Here is a 22,485-nt window from a genome sequence, read left to right on the forward strand (position 1 = left end):
CAAAAACCTGCCAATTTTCGGTTATCGGCAATTTTTGCTTATCGTCACGCTGTCTGAAAGGAACCCCCACCGATAACTGGGGACTGCCTGTACATTGATTTTGATATTCATTAAGCTTTTCTAAAGTTCACATACCAGTAAACTGATGAACTTGAGTAGATTACTTAGTAAAGAATATGGTGGAGCATCACTATATTGTGATCGAAAATAATGAGTAAATAAGCCACGATAATATAATTGATAAATTGTATTATTTTATTATTATTATTTTTTTTTTATCCCGTTCCTAAGCGCCCAGTTGCACCCGCTCCTGAGCACTCAGCATTGTATTATTATTATTATTATTTTTTTTTTTTTTATCCGCTCCTAAGCGCCCAGTGGCACCCGCTCCTGAGCACTCAGCACCGCTCACTCCCAAGCATCTGGCACCCTCCCCCAAGTGTCAAGTTCCCCCACCTGAGCACCCAGTGCCCTCTCCATAGCGCCCAGCTGCAGCAGCAATAGATTGTTCTGTTTCTTATAAAAACAGCAGTTGGCCCAGATTGTGTGCTTGCTTGTGGGACCTCCTCCTGGTTCAGAATGACCACCTGTCTCAGTTTTTTCCTTGGTAGAGTAGATTCACCCAGAACCTGCTTCTTCTTCAGCATGAGCTGCCCTGCTGCAGTGTGTGATGGCGAATTCTTCTCCCTTTTTTCACCCCGGCAGCTCCTGATTCACCTGCCTCAAGGTTCTTAAAGTCTTTTAAGGAAAGACTAGCTTTTTCACCTAAAGAGAGCAGATTAAAGTGTCTTTCACTTTTCCTCTTTCTCATCTTGTGTGCAGTAGGTACTTGTCCTACATGACCGGTCCTACGTGACTGGGTAAGCTCCCTCTTTGGGAGTCACTGCCTCCTCCCAAGGCTCGTCTCGTCAATCTGTTTTTTCGTCGGCCAAAATCATGTTTACATCTGCAGAATTGAATCATCTGGTTAAGGACAAATTCAAAGTATTTGAAGTCTTCACTTTCCCTGATTGGGTTGTGGGTGCATTGGCCAAGAAAATTGATGATCATCAAGATCTCGCTTCAAGAAAGAGAGCATCGAACTTACAGAAGACTACGACTCAAGACTTGCTGACATGGTCATCTAGCCATCCCATGGATCCTTCTCTTTTTCAAGCTAGGACCACCACTTCCCTCCAGCAACAGCCTTTTCGTGGAGGGAGATCTTGGACGCCATTCAGGTCCTGCTCAGTGTCTGCTTTTCTTCCAGAGCCAACAAGAAGAGCTCTTCCAAACCACATAGGAAATGAGACAGAAGTTCACCATGCTTCTGTAAGAGCCAGCCTACTGGAGTTTTGGGAGAGGTGGCTACAAGGAGCAGAACCCTGGATTATCAGCGCTTTAGAGGGCTACGTCATTCTATTCTTGAAGAGCCCCCACCTCCCCATCACATTCATAGCTTACTCAGTAGACTCAGAGACATTCAGCCCTATGGGAGGAAGTCTCCTTCCTCATACACAAAAGGGCCACAGAAGAGCTTCAGGGCACCAGCTCGAAGGTATGTTTACAATCATCTCATTTTGGTACTAATGGCATTTGGGGGATTGGAGACCAGTCTTGGATGTAAGCTCCCTCAGTCACTTTGTCTTGAAGACAAAGTTCAAGATGGAGACAAACCACTCAGTCCTTACATCCATTCACCATAGATATGCAAGATACTTAACTTTCATATCCCCATCCATCCAAGTTCCAATAAGTATCTAAGGTTTGTCGTCCAAGACAATGTTTACCAGTTTCGGTCACTTTGCTTTGGTCTTTCAACAGCCCCTGCAAGTGTTCACTTGAGTCCTGGCTCCACTGTTGAAATAGCTCCACTTAGTGGGAATCAACGTCTATTTTATCTTAGATGAAGGAAGTAGAAACACAACTGGCTTCTCTGATCCCCGATGAAGGACGCACTCATCTTAGATGAAGTAATTAGAAACACTACTGGCTTCTCTGATCCCCGTTGAAGGACATTTGCACGAGGACACGTGCAAGACTCTTCTGGCCCAGGAGCTGAGCCTTCTTATTAATCTCCAGAAGTCCCAGTTGAGCCCTTCTCAAGAAGTCCTCTATCTGGGGATGAGACTGAACTTTGCTTTTTTCAGTTTTCCATCCCCCAAGAGGATATCTAGCTGTTTTCAAACAGTCCAGGAGTTTTCTAACCCTATTGTCTTGTTCGTCTCAACTATGAATGAGTCTATTGGGGACTCTGGCTTCCATGGAAATGTTCGTTAGAATGGGCAGATTGCAAGAGACACCGCCATATATGATAGTACTGTATTTCAGTTTTACCTGAAGCCCAGCTGGAACAAGAACACGCAGCCAGGCAGTTGTGGCTATCAGAATAGAAAGGCTGTCAAAAGGCAGGTCCCTTCATCCTGTGAGCCCGACCCAGACTTCTTTTCTGACGCCTCGGACATAGGTTGAGGAGCCCTGCTAAACAATCAAGAGGTCTTGGGACTTGGATTCCGGAACAACACGACTTACATATCAAAGTAAGAGAACTGGAGGCAGTGTGCTTGGCCTTCAGAATTTTACGCGCCTAGTCCGCAACAAGACAGTCATGGTGCAAGTGGACGATATCACGGCTTTAGCTTACATCTGCAACAAGGCATTACCCATTCCTTCCCTCTCTGTCAAGCTGCAAGAGAATGACTGCTGTGAGCTGACTAAAAACTGACTCTTATCACTCGCTTTATCCAGTAAAGTTGAACGTGGTGGCAGATGAGCTGACCCGTCAAAGCAGGTCCTTCCCACCAAGTGGACTTTGGATCCCTTGGTATGTCTAGACCTGTGTAAGTTGTAGGGCAAGTCGATGATAGACATGTTTGCCACCTCCAGAAATCATCGTCTTCCTCTGTTTTGCTCACCAGCCGTGGATCCTCTTACATGGGCCATGGACGCCATGTTACAGGACTGGTCGAGTCTGGAGCGTTACGCCTTCCCACCCTTCAGCATGATCAGGGAAGTATTGAACAAGTTCAAGACGCACCACAATGTGACCTTGACCCACATAGCCCCAATTTGTCCTCTTAAGGGAGTGGTTCCCAGATCTCCTACGCCTGTTGGTGGGCTAGTCAAGATTGCTTCCCCTAAAATTATCGCTACTTGGACAACCTCACTTCATCAGACACCACCAGGGGTTGCCCACTCTCACTCTGACAGGCTCCAGTCTATCCGTAAGCTTGTCAGAGCAAAGGGTTTTTTCAAGGGAAGCCTCAGAGGTTTTTGCAAAGTGCAGAAGGAAGTCTTCTAGCCTTGGCTACCACACCAAGTGGTCAGTCCTCTGAAGGTGGCGCCACAACTGCAGTGTCTCATCTTCTGAGATCAATTTGACACAAATTGCAGATTTTCTCCTTTTTCTGAGGAATACCAAGACCTTGACTTCCTCTAGCTTTAAAGGCTATCAGGCAGTGCTTGGCTCCATTTTCAAGCATAGAGACCTGGATCTCTCATCGATCTCTGACATTAAAGACCTGGTAAAGTTGTTTGATACGATGAAACACGAAAGAGACAACATTTTGGTCTCGTGGAATCTGGATGTGATCCTAAAATGGTTGACGGGCCCATCCTCTGAGCCCCTTTGCTCTGCTTCTCTTCAGTATCTGATGCATAAAACTCTCTCCCTCTTTGCCTTACCCACGGCTAATTGCATCAGCGAAATGCAGACTGTTGACAAAAGATTGGGTTTTTTTTCTCAAGGGGATGCCATTTGCTCCTTCTTCTTAGGCCTTCTGGCCAAGAACGAGGACCCGTCCAGGCCCTGGCCTCGCTCATTCACTGTGAAGAACTTAATGGAACTTCTTAGTCAAGGGGAAGAAGAGTGAATACTGTGTCTTGTAAGAGCATTGAGATATTACCTGAATAGGACAGAGAACATCAGGGGCCCATCTAATAATCTTTGGTGTTCATTAAAGAACCCATCTCGTCCTCTTTCAAAGAACACCTTGTCGTTCTTATTAAGAGATTTAATTAAAGAAGCACATTCCCAGATCCAGGGTGTCTACATCCTTGGTTTTTAGACATAACATGTCTTTGACCTCCAGTCTAAGGACTTAAAGAATTGTTTGAATTGCACTGAAAGTATTAAAACTGATGTAGAGTTTCTGTGTACAGGTATTCCCCTACTTACGATGGGGTTAGGTTCCAAAAAACCCATCGTTTGTTGAAAAAATCGTAACTCGAATATGGCCTAGCCTGCACTAGGGTAATCAGTACCAATTATACATATATGGTAGCCTAGCCTACACTACACAGTGCACTTTATATATATATGGTATAGTAATTATTAGTGTCAGCTAATTCTGCAAGTTCAATGCAGATTGACATGGTAAGTCAGTATCAAGAGAAATTGAATAACAAACAAGGCCTAGCCTTCTTTTTTGTATATCATATACGGTAGCCTAGCCTACATTATACTGTACTCTATTTTCATATAACACATAACACTGTATTATACAAACATCAAAATAACGAATGTGCATCTTTTCCATGGATCTTTTAAAGAGTTATGCTTTACTACACTGTATCCAATTGTAAATATTCTTATATTGCTTTTGCATTATAAATTCCGATCATAGCGATCAAATGTTTTGGTTTGGGAATCTATCACATGGTCTATTTTGCTGCATTTAACTAGGTTCAGAGGGCATTTCTTGCTTCTAGTTAGCGTAAATGAATCTCTAGATACTTTATTTGTAAGGGACATATATAGTTATTGTTATACGAAGTGTTTTTAAGTTGAAATATAACTTAAATATGTCTCGTTGTGAAATTTATTTAGCTATTTTTTTCGTTAATAGATGACGTTGGCGGCTGGCTGTTTGGGGGCATGTTTGTTTTGTGTAAAAAAAATCAAGATTGTGTTCACTTTTTTCTCTTGATTTCATCAATATACTACAAGCTTTTCGTATTTATCTTTTATTGGCGTGAAAACAGCAGTAATGTGTGTTCTTTCATGCCCAGTAGTTTTGATTAAAATACTTTGCAATTTTATTTGCGGACGAGTTTCATCCATTTTGCCGATGCACGATAATTTAGTCATTAGCAGCTTGAACATTCTTTTCTCAGCTTCAACTACAACCTGTAGCAGTATATTTCCTTGCCGATCTTTTCTCCAAAGCGGATAAGGGTATAGTGTAAAAATATATCAGTACTTAACGTCATTTTTAACATATAACTATGATAATTGTTTAACTGTACAATGATTGAAATACAAGCAAAACAGTTGTTATCCGATTCGGTTATTAGCAAAACAACAGTTTCTCGTTCGGTTGTTTATGGCTGTACCCATTTTCGCAAGTGAGGTTACTAACAATACTTTTATCATTTTCTTACTTTTTTAATTAGAAGATGGAATAAAGAGATAGAGAAAAGAAGTTGGTCTCTCTTGCTGCCTGATTGTACGGCAACTGTACGCTGTTGCCTGTGCCCGCTTGAAATTTAAAAAATATTTTCTAAATATTGTCGTACCAGTATTAATTGCTAACTCCATCGTAAACTCGAATTATCGTAAGACAAATTATTGTCACTCGTGCACTACCTGTATTTACAGACGCACAAAAATTGCAAACGAACACTGACATATTTTAACTTCCGACACAGCGAGAGCAAGTGAGGTCGGCTCATTGAATTAATGTACCTATTCCAGCCTCTCGGGCCAGCGTATCGTACACCGTACGCTGCCTGATTGTACGTTGTTGCCTGCACCAGTCGCCCGCGAAATTTAAAAATACGTATTTTAAAAATATTGTCATATCGATATTAATTGCTAACCCCAGCGTAAAAGCGAATTATTGTAAGTCGAATTATCGTAACTCGAGCACTACCTGTATAGTGTTCGGAAGCCAGACCTTCCGATGAATAGGAATGTAATGTCCTTTTCACTAGGTCATTGGTTAAGGACTTTCATCCTTAGGTAAATTATTGAAGTCACTCAGTGACATGGTAATCCTGTATTTGCTATGGTTTGTTTTTATGGTGCGGAAATTAAATACAATTATTGCAATGTTAACTCTTCTGGTTTGTGCATGGATATTATGTCCTGAATCAGTTGGTAGCCTTTGTTGGCCTACTGCCTTTTAAACCCAGTTATGGTTTTGGGAAGCTTGGAGGTACTCAGAGTTGAGTATTGGAAGTGTAACTCTCGTGTGTAAGTACGCACATGTTAGTTATCCGTCATTGGCTCTGCAGGGTGGCACAGTAACCCTACCCCTCCTTCTGCTGAAGGGGCCACACTCCAAAGAGACCTCGGGGTATCTTTGTGATGAGGATCTCATACCTGAGTGACAGCCCTCCTAAGAAGGCGGTAATAGCTGATGTATTGAATTCACTGTGTAAAAAAAAACTTGTTTTTTTACTTATTTTGTTGCTAAGTAATCTTTAAAGGGTTGGCTGATTTTCACTTTGCCCACTTTTTTCAGATATGGGAATCAGTGATATAATGGAGAGGCAAGATTCATTTGAAAGATATAAATAATTTAAGATTTATTACTTAAATACTTACCTCTCCATTACATAATTTGCCCTCCCTACCTCCCTACATTCAGAGTGGACATAAATAGATTGATTGGCTACAACTGTTTGTACCTATTGGTTCCCTGGTTTTGGGTGGAAGATTAAGATGGGTGGAAAATGGATATTCATAGAAAATCAAGTGTTCTAATTTTTTGTTTTAATCTGTCGAACTACCGCTGTTGCAGAAGCAAAAGCTATATAATGAAGCAGTAAGTATTTAAAATATAAAACGTAAATTAAATAGTTATATATTTCTTATACCTTTGTTCATTTACAATTTAAATAAGGATAATTTGTACACTTCCTTCTAAGATAAAAAAAAAAGAGTTCTGATTGCTGTCTAACAAAAATAACTTTCTTCAAAGGTTAGGATAGGCCTATGAAAAAAGTCACCTTGGTCCTGTAGACCTGCAGTAAATTTCCAAAACTTACTCCAGGAAAAATACAGTGTTCTTGACACTGAGAAGTATGGTACTAGTACAATAGCTTTACAAAAATATTTTAATGGAATCCTTGCAATCAACCTTTACTGAATTAATACTGCAATTCAAACTGTGTAAGTTGGTATGGCTACCTCAAGTCAAGGAACAGTTAGTAATTTGTCCAGTTACGAATCAACTTGTAAAAGCTGCTTTGCTTTGCCATTATTGGCCATAAAATTGAAGCACATAGTAATGCAACAGTCTTGAGGTATGGTGCAAGAATCTATAGTATTTGATACAATATTCCATAAGGGTGAAAAATTGTAACGATAAGACATCCTCAGTTACTGCACAGAAACATCACAAAAACTGTCGCATGCACTTGTCGCTTTCCTCTTCGTCATAAGGGGGTTGTATTGTCGGCGTACCTCATGCGGTACACTCTAGGCACTGCTGAAGGGTGTTTGCAGCATCCTTTCAGCTCCCAGCTACACCCACTGTTTAGCCATTTACTTTACCTCCATTCCTGCTTCCTTTCTTCAGTCTTGCTGTCCAACCTCTTATTACTTCTTGGTGCAACTGAGGGAGTTTTTCTCAGTTCCACCTTGAGATCCTTGCACTTCATTGTCTTTACTTTCGGGATCTCTGTATCTTAATGACCTACCACTCAACCCTCTTTTCATGGCCTAAAGTGCTGAATAGCTGAAAGTGCCCCAGTACTTGGCTTGATAGCATGAATTTCATGAAACCAAATAAAATAGCTTCCCTCTGGTTGACTGTAATTGTTTTTAGACACAGAATTGAGGATGTAGATGATAGAATCAAGTAAATATTCCACCAGTATGGAATATACTCGATCCTTCCATTCATGATCAACTGGTCTTTCTTATAGCTCTTTCATTGTAGATGGTCTGTTTCTCAAGGGATTCAGTAAAAAGGCATAGGTGTAAAAACTTGTTTGCATATACACAATAACAAATGTTTTTGAAGAAATTGGTATTTCTAAGTTGATGAATGCTGTACATTAGGACAGAGGTAAGGGTAAGCAGAATAGGAATGATAAAGACAAGTCAAATTGTATGCTTTGAGGGTACTTTGAAGCTTGCCTAGAAAATGTGGTGGATGAAACAAAGGCATTGCATATAACTTTGTTGACTTAACCAGCATCAGCTATTTTGATGGGTTGTATATCAGTGTAGGTGATACGAATTTAATAGTTATGTAAATTTTTGTTAGGGCATACTTTAAAGCGTCCTTTTTAATGTAAGTATAATATCTGTACCTTATGCTTAACTCATTTTTCCCTCTAGATGAAAATGCAGTTAGTGGTATCTGTGGCCTTAGGAACTTGGGAAATACTTGTTTTATGGCAGCTGGGATTCAGTGTCTGGTAAATACACCTCCAATTGCTCAGGTATGTGCTAATAAATGTGTATCATGTGTTTGCTTGATCCATTAAATTGTACCTAATTTCCAAATTTGTTTTAGGACTGTGTAGGTTGCTTTGCTTGAGAGGAAGTCATGAAAGAAACAGGAGTATATCAACGTATAATTTTTGATCAGACAAACTCTTATATAGTCATACATAACATAGAAATTTGCAGATCAGGACCTAGGATGATTTTGCCATGAACGTTTCTGAGTGTAAGGAAACAAGTGATCTACCATGTTTAACCGTAAATCTAGTCCCTTTGTGTATTGGATTCAGCATAACCTTAAACCGTTAAAATTTCAGCTACAGCTTTAGGTTTATCAGTACATAACATTTAGTTTACTGAATTGAAATTAAAATTTATGACATCTATTTGTTTTCTAAGAACAAACATTCAGACCAGCCTAATGAGAGTACAAAACTTTTAATAATGTAAATCATGTTCTGGTGGCTCAGTTTGGTCGACCAACACATATTGCCTTTGTTTTCTATTCAAATTTGCATAATTTTATAAATAATCTGGTATGAATGAAAGGGCATACCATAGTCTGCAGTTCAGATTTGTAAATTATTAGCACTGATTGGAGATTTTTTTAGTTTACCTTTTACAGATTTTTTTTTTTTTAAATGCAAAAAAGTTTTGAAAATTCTCTTTAGTAATGTTTTTAGCCAGTAGTTATTTGAGTATTTATGTATAAAAGTATGCCCAGCTGGCAAATATTAGGGTGTAAAAATAAAACTAAGTTATTTAGAATTTTAGTACAGGATTTGTTTCAAAACTATGATTTGATGGTTATTTTTATTTATATATTACACATTTTTATTTCTGGACTATATTTTATTTTACAGTATTTCATCAGCCATCATCATCATCATAATTCTAATGGAAAAAACTCCTTAGCCACTCAGTTCTCTCAATTAACCAACAAAATTTGGTGTGGACGATACTCCTCTTTGAGGCCATCAGATTTCAAGGATGCTTTTGGCCAACAGTGGCGTGATTTCAGGGATTATAGACAGGTATGTATAATGTGTGCTGTAAAATGTAAGGCTTGATATGGCGACGCTTATCTTCATAATTTATCTGAATTAATTTTAATGTTTAATTTTTTAATTCTTTCTGTACAATACCACCTCTGCTTAAAGGATGGGGAAGGGGAGGATGTTTCACCCCTCCTGATAATTAACAAAATCTGATAAGTAAAAAAGATTGACATATAGCCTACATGATACTGTACACTGATGCCAGCTCACATAGCTTATAGTGAACAGTAATTCCTTATAAAGTAATTAGTAGCCAATCTTAACTGGTATTTTCTAATTATTTATTTACTCATCATTCAATATCAGAGATATATCTTCAAAGAAAAAGAGAAGAATTTGGCAGACCCAGATGAACTGTCTAGTTCACCAGTCCTCCACTAGGTGTAAGGCCAGTGCATTTGCACATTTGTGGGGGATTTTAGCTACTACTTGTAGATTTTCATGACGTTGAGAACTCATTTTCTTTTTATTAGGATGCCCTCTACATGAAGAAGTAAAAACATAGATGTTCTGTTTTGTGGAAACAAATGTTGTGTTAATGGGATATATTTCTGTTTTGTTCTGTGGTTCTGAAACGAATGTTGTATTAATGGGATATATTCAGCAGAACATGATAGTTAGACCGTTTGTGTTGGTTATAGGGGTAGGAAATGTGATTTTTACTTAAGGTGTGAAGAATGTTTTTAGTGGTCAGATAAGGTAATTAAAAAATTTATTAGGTAAAGGAAAATGACAGAAGCTGATAGATTGTGAAGGTCATTAACTGGACAAGTCCTCCCAACCGTTGGGGGTAGTGCCAGTGTTGCACTGTAGGCATTACTTAAGGTTCTTTACAGCATGCCTTCGGCCCCAAGCTGCAACCTCTTTCGTTCCTTTTACTGTACATCCTTTCCTGTTCTCTTTCTTCTATCTTACTTTCCATCCTCCCTAACAGTTGATTTCTTCCATCTTACTTTCCATCTTCCCTAACAATTGGTTCATAGTGCAACTACGAGGTTTTCCCCTGTTACACCTTTCAAACCTTTTACTTTCAATTTCTGTTGCAGTGCTTAATGACCTCATAGGTCCCAATGCTTGGCCTTTGGTCTAAACTGTATATCAATTCAATTCAATTCAAGTCCTCCCAAACTTGATGAAGAAAGAAGGCCTTGTTTTATTGCAGATTTACAATGCAGATGAAACTGGTCGATTTTATCACTATACTCACAAATACATTTTATGTGCAAATGCTACTGGTGGCCATCATTGCAAACCAGTGGTAGCTGGACACGTAAAGCAACTGTGTGTCTTGCATGGGTTGACGTATAGGCTCCCAGTGATTTGTTATCATTCGGTAAAGGCTCGGTTCACCTTGAAGATCATTTCTGATTGGTTCCATAAACATTTTTGTATGGAGGTAATTCTTCATCAGACACAGGACCCTGGCATTGCAAGACATTGGGTTAAGGCTTTGCTTCTCATGGACAGTGTGCATCTTAACACAGCCCAATTGGTTGGTGACAAAGGTCATATTAGGGTCATGCATTTGTGTTCTAATATTACTGCACTCGTTCAGCCAATGGACCAAGGTGATATTGTTGCAATGAAACGGCTGTACTGGAGGAAGTTCTCAGTAGAACGTTCTTGGTAGTGTTCGACAAGGAGGAGGAGAAGGAGCAAGGCTTGGATACACTGGGGAAACATATACTGGAGAATTTTGGCAAGTATTCATTGCAATCTGCCATATACAACTCGCTGATGCTTGGAAGGATGTCACCGTAGAGCCCTTCAGTCATGCCTGGAACTGTATGTTGAATGGAGAAGAGACTGTGATAGACTGCCAGAGGTTCAGTGTTGACAACTTCCACGCCACACTTGCGACTGGAGGCGACAATGGTGATGACCCTGGCTACCAACTTCTCTCTGACAGTGAGAAAGCTGCTGCAGTTGCTGGTGAAGAAGAAATGGCTGAAGATGATGACGATAACTAGGCTGTTCTACAGTAACTGCCCTCATACAAGAGTACACTTATGGCCCTCGATACAATTATTGAGTTGTTGGAGAACCCCCAGTATGGACCCCATCAATTTCTCCAGGGCCTTGGACATGGCTGTTCAATTGCATGAGTACAGAAGGGTTGCCATTGCCAAGCAGAATCGTCATTTGTGTCGTCAGAGTTCCCTCAACAGCTTCTTCAGATCCTAAACCCCTGTGCATCCGAGCCCATCGTCATCTTCTTCGATAACTCTGTCCTTCAACTTGGAACCGCAGCCGAGCATGTCTTCTGCTGCCTTTGATGATATGCGGGGCTCCTTCAGCTAAGAATCTGATGTGTTGCTGCCCCACTTCGATAACCCTGACCATCTAGGCACCTCTACACCTCTTCCAACCACTTCACCACTTAATGTCTCTTAGGAGTCACGGAAGGCACAGGAGGTGGTGGTGGTGGGGGGAGGAGGAGGACTTTTCAACCTTATCACAAGTTTTCAAAATTCCCGGCCATCATGAGCACCAATGGCAGCGCACGCAGGTGACAGAGTAAAAAGTATTTCGATAATGTTGTTAGATTTTTTTTTTGTGGGTGTGTGCGTGCATACTTGTGTGTATGATGTATAGTATTTTGGTGAAAATGATGAAGATTCTTTGTGTAAACTATCGTATTGTGTTGCTTTTTTTTTGGCGTACTGTACAGTACAATGTATTTAACAGTGTTTAGGGCAAATGAAAAACATTGTGTGACCTACTGTTGAATACGAGAGAAAAATAAGGGGTTTACTTTTTTTGTGTACAATGTATATCGGGGAAAATTATAAAAATTGTTTGTGTAAATTTTTGTATTGTGTTGCATATGAGGAAAAAGGGGTTACAATTTTGTGTGCAGTACAATGTATTTTAAAGTCAAATTCCTTTGTGTTACATGACCTCATAGGTCCCTGCACTTGGCCTTTGGCCTAAATTGTATATTCTATATTCTATATTCCACCCGAGCTATCAAGATTATCAAGAATTTTTTTACCATCCCTGACAAGTATCAGGGAGAGGGACATACTCCGCTGATTGCTTAGCTTCTAAAGTTTGAAGAAGCAGTTCAGCTTTTTCCTTAGGGCCAGTAAACAATCTACCACCATCTGTTAGTAGTGGAGGAATGGAAGATGGGCCTGACCCAAAGATAGATGATGCCAATATGATCCACCACAGATGAGGCTGAGTAATTCCTTCAAGTCCATATTTTAAGGATTTATTGTAATTTCTGTCAGTGATATGATAAATTCTATTCACAGCACGGCAAAACTCAACAAAAATGGTGTAATTTTTATGAGAACGAGTTTGTTTCCTGTGTTGGATTTGGGTGTTTGTCATGGTAAGCTGTCCTACATATGTCATCAAACCATGGCTGGTCATTTGTCTTGAATTTCTAGGGATGTACCTTATTAAATGGCCATCAGCATTTCATTTAACTTCTTGGGATCTGGATCCAATATAGCAACTGAAGTATTAAGTGCATGACAAGCTTCAGTAATACAATCCCAGTTGGCTCTAGATTTCAGCCAGATCATTTTTCCAGTGATAGAATTAGGAATATACTGAATGACAGATATGTCCATCTCAATGGCGCAGTGACCAGAATTGCCTAAATACTTACAGACCTTGGACTTCACAATAGCTGGAACACATGTGAATATGAGGTCTAATCTATTATCAGAAATATGCGTGGGTTCCTCAATTAGCTGGACAAAGTTGGAGGATACACAAAACTCAAGAGCAGACAGGCCATGTTGAGCTTTGGAATTTGAATTAAGCCACTCGCTGTGCTTTGTATTGCAGTCTCAACAAATAACAAATTAGGGTTTTGAATCCTGAGACTGAGCCATACTAAGCCTCACCCAGAGACAGTCATTTATAGAATTGTCAATATTTGGATTGTGGTAAAGAGCAAATACGAATACATTGTAGAACTTACTGAAAATCTTAAAACAAAGAATTTCATGGCAGCTACACTTAAGTTTTTCTGATGATATATAGAGATCATCAGGACTTAGTGTATACAGCCATATCTTGCACATTTGGGATGTTATGACAATAAATAAAATCTCGGCTATCAAACCCTGGGACTAAAAACTCGACCTTGGACTTGTTACTACTTACAAGTGTCTCAGATAAAAACATCAAATCATAGTTATGGGCACAACTCGAGATCAAGAAAATTTTACCCAAAGCCCCAAATATTTAAGTTAAATACTCAGCAATTTTTCTTACAGTAACATGTAGCAGTCTCTGAGTTAATTAACAACTTAAAATTAGTAGCAAAACTAATACAGTCATAATAACAGCAACACCATGAAAATCAACAGAACAATTAACAATAATAATGCCATCAACAACAACGGTATTTACATTATTTACAAAAATTACATTGAAAGGATCGATAAACCTAACCACATGTCATTCAGAAAATGCTGGAGGTAATTGGTTGATAAGATGGAGCTGGCATATCTTATAAGGGATATAAGAAACCCACCAGGTTTGCCACATCAACTGAGGGAGGATAATGAGGATGGATTTAGAATTTATAAAAAGCTTAGAAGGAAAAGATTAGGTAAAGAAGAAGGCACTTTCCTGATAATCCACCAAGCAACTTTTGCTTTTTCGTCAGCCAGTCCTACACTTTCTGAAAAAAAGGAAAGTGAACAGAAAAGAGGAAAAATTTCTGATCGTACCCTCAAGCAAGGGAACTCAAACCCAAGACCGTGGACAGCCATGGCACAATGGCTAAGGCATGGTCCAAGTTTGGAGAACAAGTTTTGTACAGTATTCAGAGTAATCTTCTCTTAGAAGGGTTGCTTACCAAGGCTGAATGGTCCCTTCCACCTGCTGGTTTGAATTTCAAGTGTCCTTCTAGAAGAGTTGCCTACCAAGGCTAAAGTCTTTTCTACCCTAACTCATGTGGGCAGGGATGTCACGCCCTAGAGTGAATGTTGCTAAAGAAAAGTCTCGTTAAGCCACTACCACAAAATTTTATAAAGAACAAAACTTATCTGTAGCTTTGGTTACAAAGACAAAAACACCAAGAGATTTTATGCATGTGGCAATCAGCTGGCCACTGAACAATAGGGGCAAATAGTTGCCATACAGCACCAGTGTGAAGTGTTGAGTGTGATGAATTTGTTACAGCCATCAACTGATCCCTGAGAACTTGCATTTCTGCATGTGACTCAATAGTTTCAAGTGTTACAGATTTGCTATGGTCCTGTTTATAGGGTTAAAATACAAGCCCATGGGTTTTCAATTTCAATATCTGCTAATCCCTCATGTAAACTTATGAAGATGATGCATCAGACCTTTTTTGACATGATGAAACCTGTTCTCTTGTGTGAATGTCTGTATCCTTCAGGAATAGATAAAATTGCTTGAAGTTTGCTTTGCTGCTATCATTATTATTAGCAGAGCATCTTGTTTTAAATGAAAGAGTGAATATAGTGATTAAGTCCAAAATTGTTTAAAGTTTAATCTAATTTCAATATAAACAATTTGAAGTGATATGTTGTAGAAGTTTACTATCCATTTCAGGGACCGCGAGTCATCGTTTTTTAAAAATCTTTAAAACTAATTATTTGAGCAAAATGGTACTTTGACACAGTATACAAGACACCCCCCCACTAATTTTTGGTAATATAGTGCATTGTCAAATGATTTTAGTTAAGGCATTTACTCTTGACTTACATGGCGTTGCCAAGCATCATCAAACTATGCATTTGAACGTCCTTGATCCCCATCCTGTCTCTCCCTCTTCCCCCCTTCCCCTCCTCATCCTTCCTTCAACCCACTTTCCTGGCCTCCCCATCTCTGCCCCCCTTTCCTGTCCTTTGGGGATAACGAATGTTCAGTTGCGTAGATTAGTCTTGCTGACTCTTGCGACTTTTCCTTTAAAAGTTAAGAGTAAATGCCTTAACTGACACCATTTGACAATGCACTATATTGCCAAAAATTAGCGGGAGGTGTCTTGTACACTGTGTCAAAGTACCATTTTAATCAAATAATTATTTTGAAAGATATTTGAGAAAAATGATGACTCACAGTCCCTTAAATGCTAGTAGGTTATTGTTGTTATTATTATTATTATTATTATTATTATTATTATTATTATTATTATTATATTTTATTATTTATTTATTATATAATAATAATAATAATAATAATAATAATAATAATAATAATAATAAATAATAATAATAAAACTGCAACAAATGTGCTTACATTAAAGACTACATTCAGTTTTATGTTTGTGTTATATTTGAATATGAAGAGATGGTATTAAAGGGTAATTGAAAAGTGTTCAAGGAATTGGAGGTAATAGAAAGGAGAGAACCTTGAGTAATTTTTCTTTTGTATTTTCAGCATGACTGCCAGGAATTCATAACACTGCTCTTGGAAGGGTTAAGGAAACAGATGTGCATAACAGATGATGGAGGGGGTAGTGTTGGAGTTGCCAAGCAAAAAAATCAGGATAAACTGGTCAGCAGTGGCAGTAGCACGACCAGTACTAGTAGTAGTAGTAGCAGTAGTAGTACCAACAGTAGGAGCAGTAACAACAGCACCCATGCAAGTGGAAGCAGAGGAAGTCAAATGTATTCATCACCTTCGTCTCCCCAGTCTCCACACTGTCCCATGTCTCCACAGAGTCCTCATTGCCCAAGTTCACCACAAACTCTTCATTCACTCAAACAACCTCTTGAGCTCCGCAGTGATTCCCATGAGGTAAGAATGTTTGCTGATGTACTTATGATTTAGATGTGTCTTCTCACCTTTGAAAGTAGGGATCTTGCTATCTTGCTGTCAGATTACTCCTACCCTTTTCATTATCTTATGTGGTTAATAGCAGAAAGTGCAACATTACTTAGGTTTCAAGCCTAATTTTTGTAATTCATTTTTATTTACCAATGGTTTGATGTCTCCTCTAAAGTTTTGATGGTATTATAGTTAAAGAGATTTTATTGTTTAGTATGGGTGTTTTCACTTTGTTACTAGTTTGTAAGTGACTTGATGTTATTTGGTAAATAATGGTCCCTTGTGTTTATTGATGGGGGTGTGTCAACTTTAGAATAGCAAGGTTTCATGAAAGGGTGTGGATCTCACCTTTAGAATAGCAAGGTTTTGTGAAAGAGTGGGGATCTCACCTTTAGAAAAGCAAGATTTCATGAAAGAGTGGGGATCTCACCCTTAGAATACCAAGGTTTCTTGAAGGGGTGGGGATCTCACCTTTAGAATAGCAAGACTTCATGAAAGGGTGGGGATTTCACGATTAGAATATCAAGGTTTCATGAAAGGGTGGGGAATCTCACCTTTAGAATAGCAAGGTTTCTTGAAAGGGTGGGGGAATCCGACCATTAAAATTGCAAGGTTTCATGAAAGAGTGAGGAATCTCACCTTTAGAATAGCAAGGTTTCAAGAAAGGGTTGGGGATCTCACCTTTAGAATAGCAAGGTTTTATGACAGAGTGGGGAATCTCACCTTTAGAATAGCAAGGTTTCATGAAAGAGTGGGGATCTCACCTTTAGAATAGCAAGGTTTCTTGAAAGAGTGGGAGATCTTACCTTTAGAATAGCAAGATTTCATGAAAGAATGGAGGATCTCACCTTTAGAATATCAAGATTTCATGAAAAAGTGGGGGACCTCACCTTTAGAATTGCAAGGTTTCATGAAAGTGTTGGGGATTGCACCTTTAGAATAGCAGACATTCTTGAAAGGCTGGCGGCTCTCACCTTTAGAATAGTGACATTTCATGAAGGAGTGGGGGTTCTCACCTTTAGAATAGCAACATTTCATGAAATAGTGGGGACATCTATGAAAATAAGATTTCATGAAAAGGTTGGGATCTCACCTTTAGAATAGCAATATTTCATAAAAGGGTTGGGGATCTCACCTTTAGAATAGCAAGATTTCATGAAAAGGTTGGGGAGTGGGATCTCACCTTTAGAATTGCAAGATTTCATGAAAGGGTTGGGAATCCCACCATTGAATAGCAAGGTTTCACGAAAGGATGAGGGATCTCACCTTTAGAATAGCAAGGTTTCATGAAAGGGCTGGGATTCTCACCTTTAGAATAGCAAGGTTTCATGAATAGGTTGAGGATCTCACCTTTAGAATAGCAAGGTTTCATGAATGAGTCAGGGATCTCACCGTTAAATAGCAAGATTTCATGAAAGGGTGAGGGATCTCACCTTTAGAATTGCAAGGTTTCATGAAAGTGTGAGGGCTCTCACTTTTAGAACAGCAAGGTTTCTTGAAAGGGTAGGGGATCTCACCTTTAGAATAGCAATGTTTCATGAAAGAGTGGGGAATCTCATCTTTAGAATAGCAAGATTTCATGAAAGTGTGGCGGTTTCTCCTTTAGAATTGCAAGGTTCCTTGAAAGAGTGGGGGATCTCACCTTTAGAATTGTAAGGTTTCATGAAAGGGTGAGCGATCTCACCTGTAGAATTGCAAGGTATCGTGAAAGGGTGGGGGATCTCACCTTTAGAATAGCAAGATTTCATAAAAGGGTTGTGGATCTCACCTTCAGAATAGCAAGGTTTCATGAAAGAGTGTGGGATCTCACCTTTCGAATTGCAAGATTTCATGAAAGAGTGGAGGATCTCACCTTTAGAATTGCAAGGTTTCATGAAAGGGTGAGGGATCTCACCTTTAGAATAACAAGGTTGCATGAAAGAATGGGGTATCTAACCTTTAGGATTTCAAGGTTTCATGAAAGAGTGAGGAATCTCACCTTTAGAATAGCAAGATTTTATGAAAGGGTTGGGGATCTCACCTTTAGAATAGCAAGGTTTCATGAAAGTGTGGTATCACCTTTAGAATAGCAAGATTTCATTAAAAGGTTGGAGATCTCACCTCTAGAATAGCAAGACATCATGAAAAAGTGGGGGATATTACCTTTGGAATTGCAAGGTTTCATGAAAGGGTTGGGGATCCCACCTATAGATTAGCAAGATTACATGAAAGGGTTGGGGATTTCACCTTTGGAATAGCAAGATTTCATGAAAGAGTATGGTATCACCTATAGAATAGCAAGGTTTCATGAAAGTGTTGTGGATCCTACCTTTAGCAAGATTTCATGAAAGAGTTGGGGATCTCACCTTTGGAATAGCAAGGTTTCATTAAAGGGTTGGGGATCTCACCTTTAGAATAGCAAGGTTTCATGAAAGAATGGGGGATCTCACCTTTAGAATAGAAAGATTTCATGAAAGAGTTGGGGATCTCACCTTTAGAATGGCAAGGTTTCATGAAAGAGTGAGTGATCTCACCTTTGTAATTGCAAGGTTCCATGGAACAGTGAGGGATCTCACCTTTAGAATAGCAAGATTTCATAAAAGGGTGAGGGACCTCACTTTAGTATAGCAAGTTTTCATGAAAGAGTGGGGGCTCTCGCCTTTAGAATTGGAAGGTTTCATGAAAGGGTGAGGGATCTCATCTTTAGAATAGCAAGGTTTCATGAAAGAGTTGGGGATCTCACCTTTAGAATAGCAAGATTTCATGAAAGGGTGAGGGATCTCACCTTTAGAATAGCAAGGTTTCATGAAAGGGTTGGGGATCTCACCTTTAGAATAACAAGGTTTCATGAAAGAGTAGGGAATATCATCTTTAGAATAGCAAGATTTCATGAAAATGTGGGGGATTTCTCCTTTAGAATTGCAAAGTTCCTTGAAAGAGTGGGGGATCTCACCTTTAGAATAGCAAGATTTCATGAAAGGGTGTGGAATCTCACCTTTAGAATGGCAAGGTTTCATGAAAGAGTGGGGATCTCACCTTTAGAATTACAAGGTTTCATGAAAGGGTGAGGGGTCTCACCTTTATAATTGCAAGGTTCCGTGAAAAGGTGAGGGATCTCACCTTTAGAATAGCAAGGTTTGATGAAAGAGTGGGGAATCTCACCTGTAGAATTGCAAGGTTTCATGAAAGTATGGGAGATCTCACCTTTAGAATTGCAAGGTTTCATGAAAGGGTGGTGGATCGCACCTTTAGAATAGCAAGGTTTCATGAAAGTGTGGGGTATCTCAACGTTTAGAATTGCAAGGTTTCATGAAAGGATTAGGGATCTCATCTTTAGAATAGCAAGGTTTCATGAAAGAGAGGGCATCTTACCTTTGGAATTGCAAGGTTTCATGAAAAGGTGGGGGATCCCACCTTTAGAATATCAAGATTTCATGAAAGGGTTGGGGATTTCACCTTTAGAATAGCAAGGTTTCGTGAAAGAGTGAGGGATCTCACCTTAAGAATAGCAATTTCTGTGAACGGGTTGGGGATCTCACATTTAGAATAGCAAGGTTTCATGAAAGAAACGGGGATCTCACATTCGGAATAGAAAGATTTCATGAAAGAGTTGCAGATCTCACCTTTAGAATTGCAATGTTTCATGAAAATGTGGGGGATCTCACATTTAGAATTGCAAGGTTTCATGAAAGGGTTAGTGATCTCACCTCTAGAATAGCAAGATTACATGAAAGGGTTGGGATCTCACCGTGAGAATAGTAAGATTTCAGGATCTTACCTATAGAATTGCAAGGTTTCATGAAAGGTTGAGTGGTCTCACCTTTAGAATAGCAAGATTTCATGAAAGGATGAGGGAGCTCACTTTAGTATTGCAGGGTTTCATGAAAGAGCAGGTGATCTCACCTTTAGAATTGGAAGGTTTCATGAAAGGGTGAGGGATCTCATCTTTAGAATAACAATGTTTCATGAAAGAGTTGGAGATCTCACCTTTAGAATTGCAGTGTTTCATGAAAGGGTGAGGGATCTCACCTTTAGAGTTGTAACATTTCAAGAAAGGGTTGGTGATCTCACCTTTAGAATTGCAAGGCTTCATGAAAGGTTTGGGGATCTCACGTTTAGAATAAAAAGGTTTCATGAAAGGGTTGGGATCTGACCTTTAGAATAGCAAGATTTCATGAAAGAGTGGGGATCTTACCTTTAGAATTGCAAGGTTTCATGAAAGGGTGAGGTGATCTCACCTTCAGAATAGCAAGGTTTCATTAAAGGATGAGGGACCTCACCTTTGGTATAGCAAGGTTTCATGAAAGAGTGGGGAATCTCTCCTTTAGAATTGTAAGGTTTCATGAAAGGGTTTGGGATCTCACCTTTACAACAGCAAGGTTTCATGAAAGAGTTGGGGATCTCACTGTTAGAATTGCAAGGTTTCATGAAAGGGTGAGGGGATTTCACCTTTAGAATAACAAGGTTTCATGATAGGTTGAGGGATCTCACCTTTAGAATAGCAAGGATTCATGAAGGGTGATTTGACCTCACCTTTAGAATTGAAAGGTTTCATGAAAGGGTGAGGGATCTCACCTTTCAAATTGTAAGGTTTCATGAAAGGGTTGCAGATCTCACCTTTAGAATAGCAAGATTTCATGAAAGGATTGGGATCTCACCTTTAGAATAGGAAGGTTTCATGAAAGGGTGAGGGATATCGCCTTTAGAATAGCAAGGTTTCATGAAAGAGGAACTCACCTTTAGAGTAGTAAGGTTTTATGTTAGAGTGATGCATCTCACCTTTAGAATAGCATGGTTTTGTGAAAGGTTGGGAGATCTCACCTTTAAAATAGCAAGGTTTCATGAAGGGGTGGGTGATCTCGCCTTTACAATAACAGTGTTTCACGAAAAAGTGGGGGATCTGACGTTTAGAACAGTAAAATTTTATGAAAGAGTTGTGTATCTCTCCTTTAGAATAGCAATGTTTCTTGAAAGGGTGAGGGATCTCACCTTTAGAATAGTGAGGTTTCATAAAAGGGTTGATGATGTCACCTTTAGAATAGCAAGGTTTCATAAAAGAGTGGGGATCACACCATTATAATAGCAAGGTTTCATGGAAGGGTGAGGCATCTTACCTTTAGAATATAAAGGTTTCATGAAAGGTTGGGGATCTCTCCTTTAGAATAACAAGATTTCATGAAAGAGTTGGGGATCTCACCTTTAGAATAGCAAGATTTCATGAAAGAATGGAGGATCTTGCCGTTCGAATAGCTAGGTTTCATGAAAGGGTTGGGGATCTCACTTTAGAATAGCAAGATTTCATGACAGATTGGTGATCTCACCTTTAGAATATCAAGGTTTCATGAAAGGGTGAGGGATCTCACCTTTAGAATAGCAAAGTTTCATGAAAGAGTTGGGGATCTCACCTTTAGAAAAGCAAGATTTCATGAAAGGGTGAGGGTTCTCACCTTTAGAATTGCAAGGTTTCATAAAAAGGTAAAGGATCTCACCTTTAGAATAGCAAGGTTTCATGAAAGGGTTGGGGATCTCACCTTTAGAATAACAATGTTTCATGAAAGAGTGGGGAATCTCATCTTTAGAATAGCAAGATTTCATGAAAGTGTGGGGGATTTCTCCTTCAGAATTGCAAGGTTCCTTGAAAGAGTGGAGTATCTCACCTTTAGAATAGCAAGGTTTAATGAAAGAGTGGGGGATCTTACCTTTAGAATCACAAGGTTTCATGAAAGTGGGGGATCTCAAATTTAGAATAGCAAGGATTCATGAAAGGATGAGGGATCTCACCTTTAGAATAACAAGGTTTCATGAAAGAGTTGGGTATCACATATAGAATTGCAAGATCTCATGAAAGGGTGATGGATCTCACCTTTAAAATAGCAAGGTTTCATGAAAGAGTCGGGGGTCTCACCTTTAGGATTTCAAGGTTTCGTGAAGGGTGGAATCTCACCTTTAGAATAGCAAGATTTTATGAAAGGGTTGGGGATCTCAACTTTAGAATAGCAAATAGCAAGATTTCATGAAGGGGTGGGGGATCTCACCTTTAGAATAGCAAGGTTTCATGAAAGGGTTGGGGATCCCACCTTTAGAATAGTAAGATTTCATGAAAGGATGAAGGATTTTACCTTTAGAATAGCAAGGTTTCATGAAAGTGTGGTATCACCTTTAGTATAGCAAGGTTTCATGAAAGGGTTGAGAATCCTACCTTTAGCAAGATTTCATGATAGAGCGGTAGATCTCACCTTTAAGAATAGCAAGGTTTCATGAAAGGGTTGAGAATCCTACCTTTAGCAAGATTTCATAAAAGGG

General features: G+C 39.2%; 1 protein-coding gene across 1 annotated transcript in view; it reads left to right on the forward strand.

Moving 5' to 3' along the window:
* Positions 1 to 22,485, forward strand: part of LOC136839403 (uncharacterized) — a 122,468-nt gene that overhangs the window by 49,795 nt on the left and 50,188 nt on the right. Inside the window, exons 5-7 of the mRNA XM_067105397.1 lie at positions 8,273 to 8,376; positions 9,244 to 9,414; positions 15,814 to 16,173. Coding sequence (XP_066961498.1) covers positions 8,273 to 8,376; positions 9,244 to 9,414; positions 15,814 to 16,173 — 635 coding nt within the window. The remainder of the gene's footprint in view (positions 1 to 8,272; positions 8,377 to 9,243; positions 9,415 to 15,813; positions 16,174 to 22,485) is intronic.

Source organism: Macrobrachium rosenbergii, chromosome 6 (genome assembly GCF_040412425.1).
Source record: "Macrobrachium rosenbergii isolate ZJJX-2024 chromosome 6, ASM4041242v1, whole genome shotgun sequence".
Lineage (NCBI taxonomy): Eukaryota > Metazoa > Arthropoda > Malacostraca > Decapoda > Palaemonidae > Macrobrachium > Macrobrachium rosenbergii.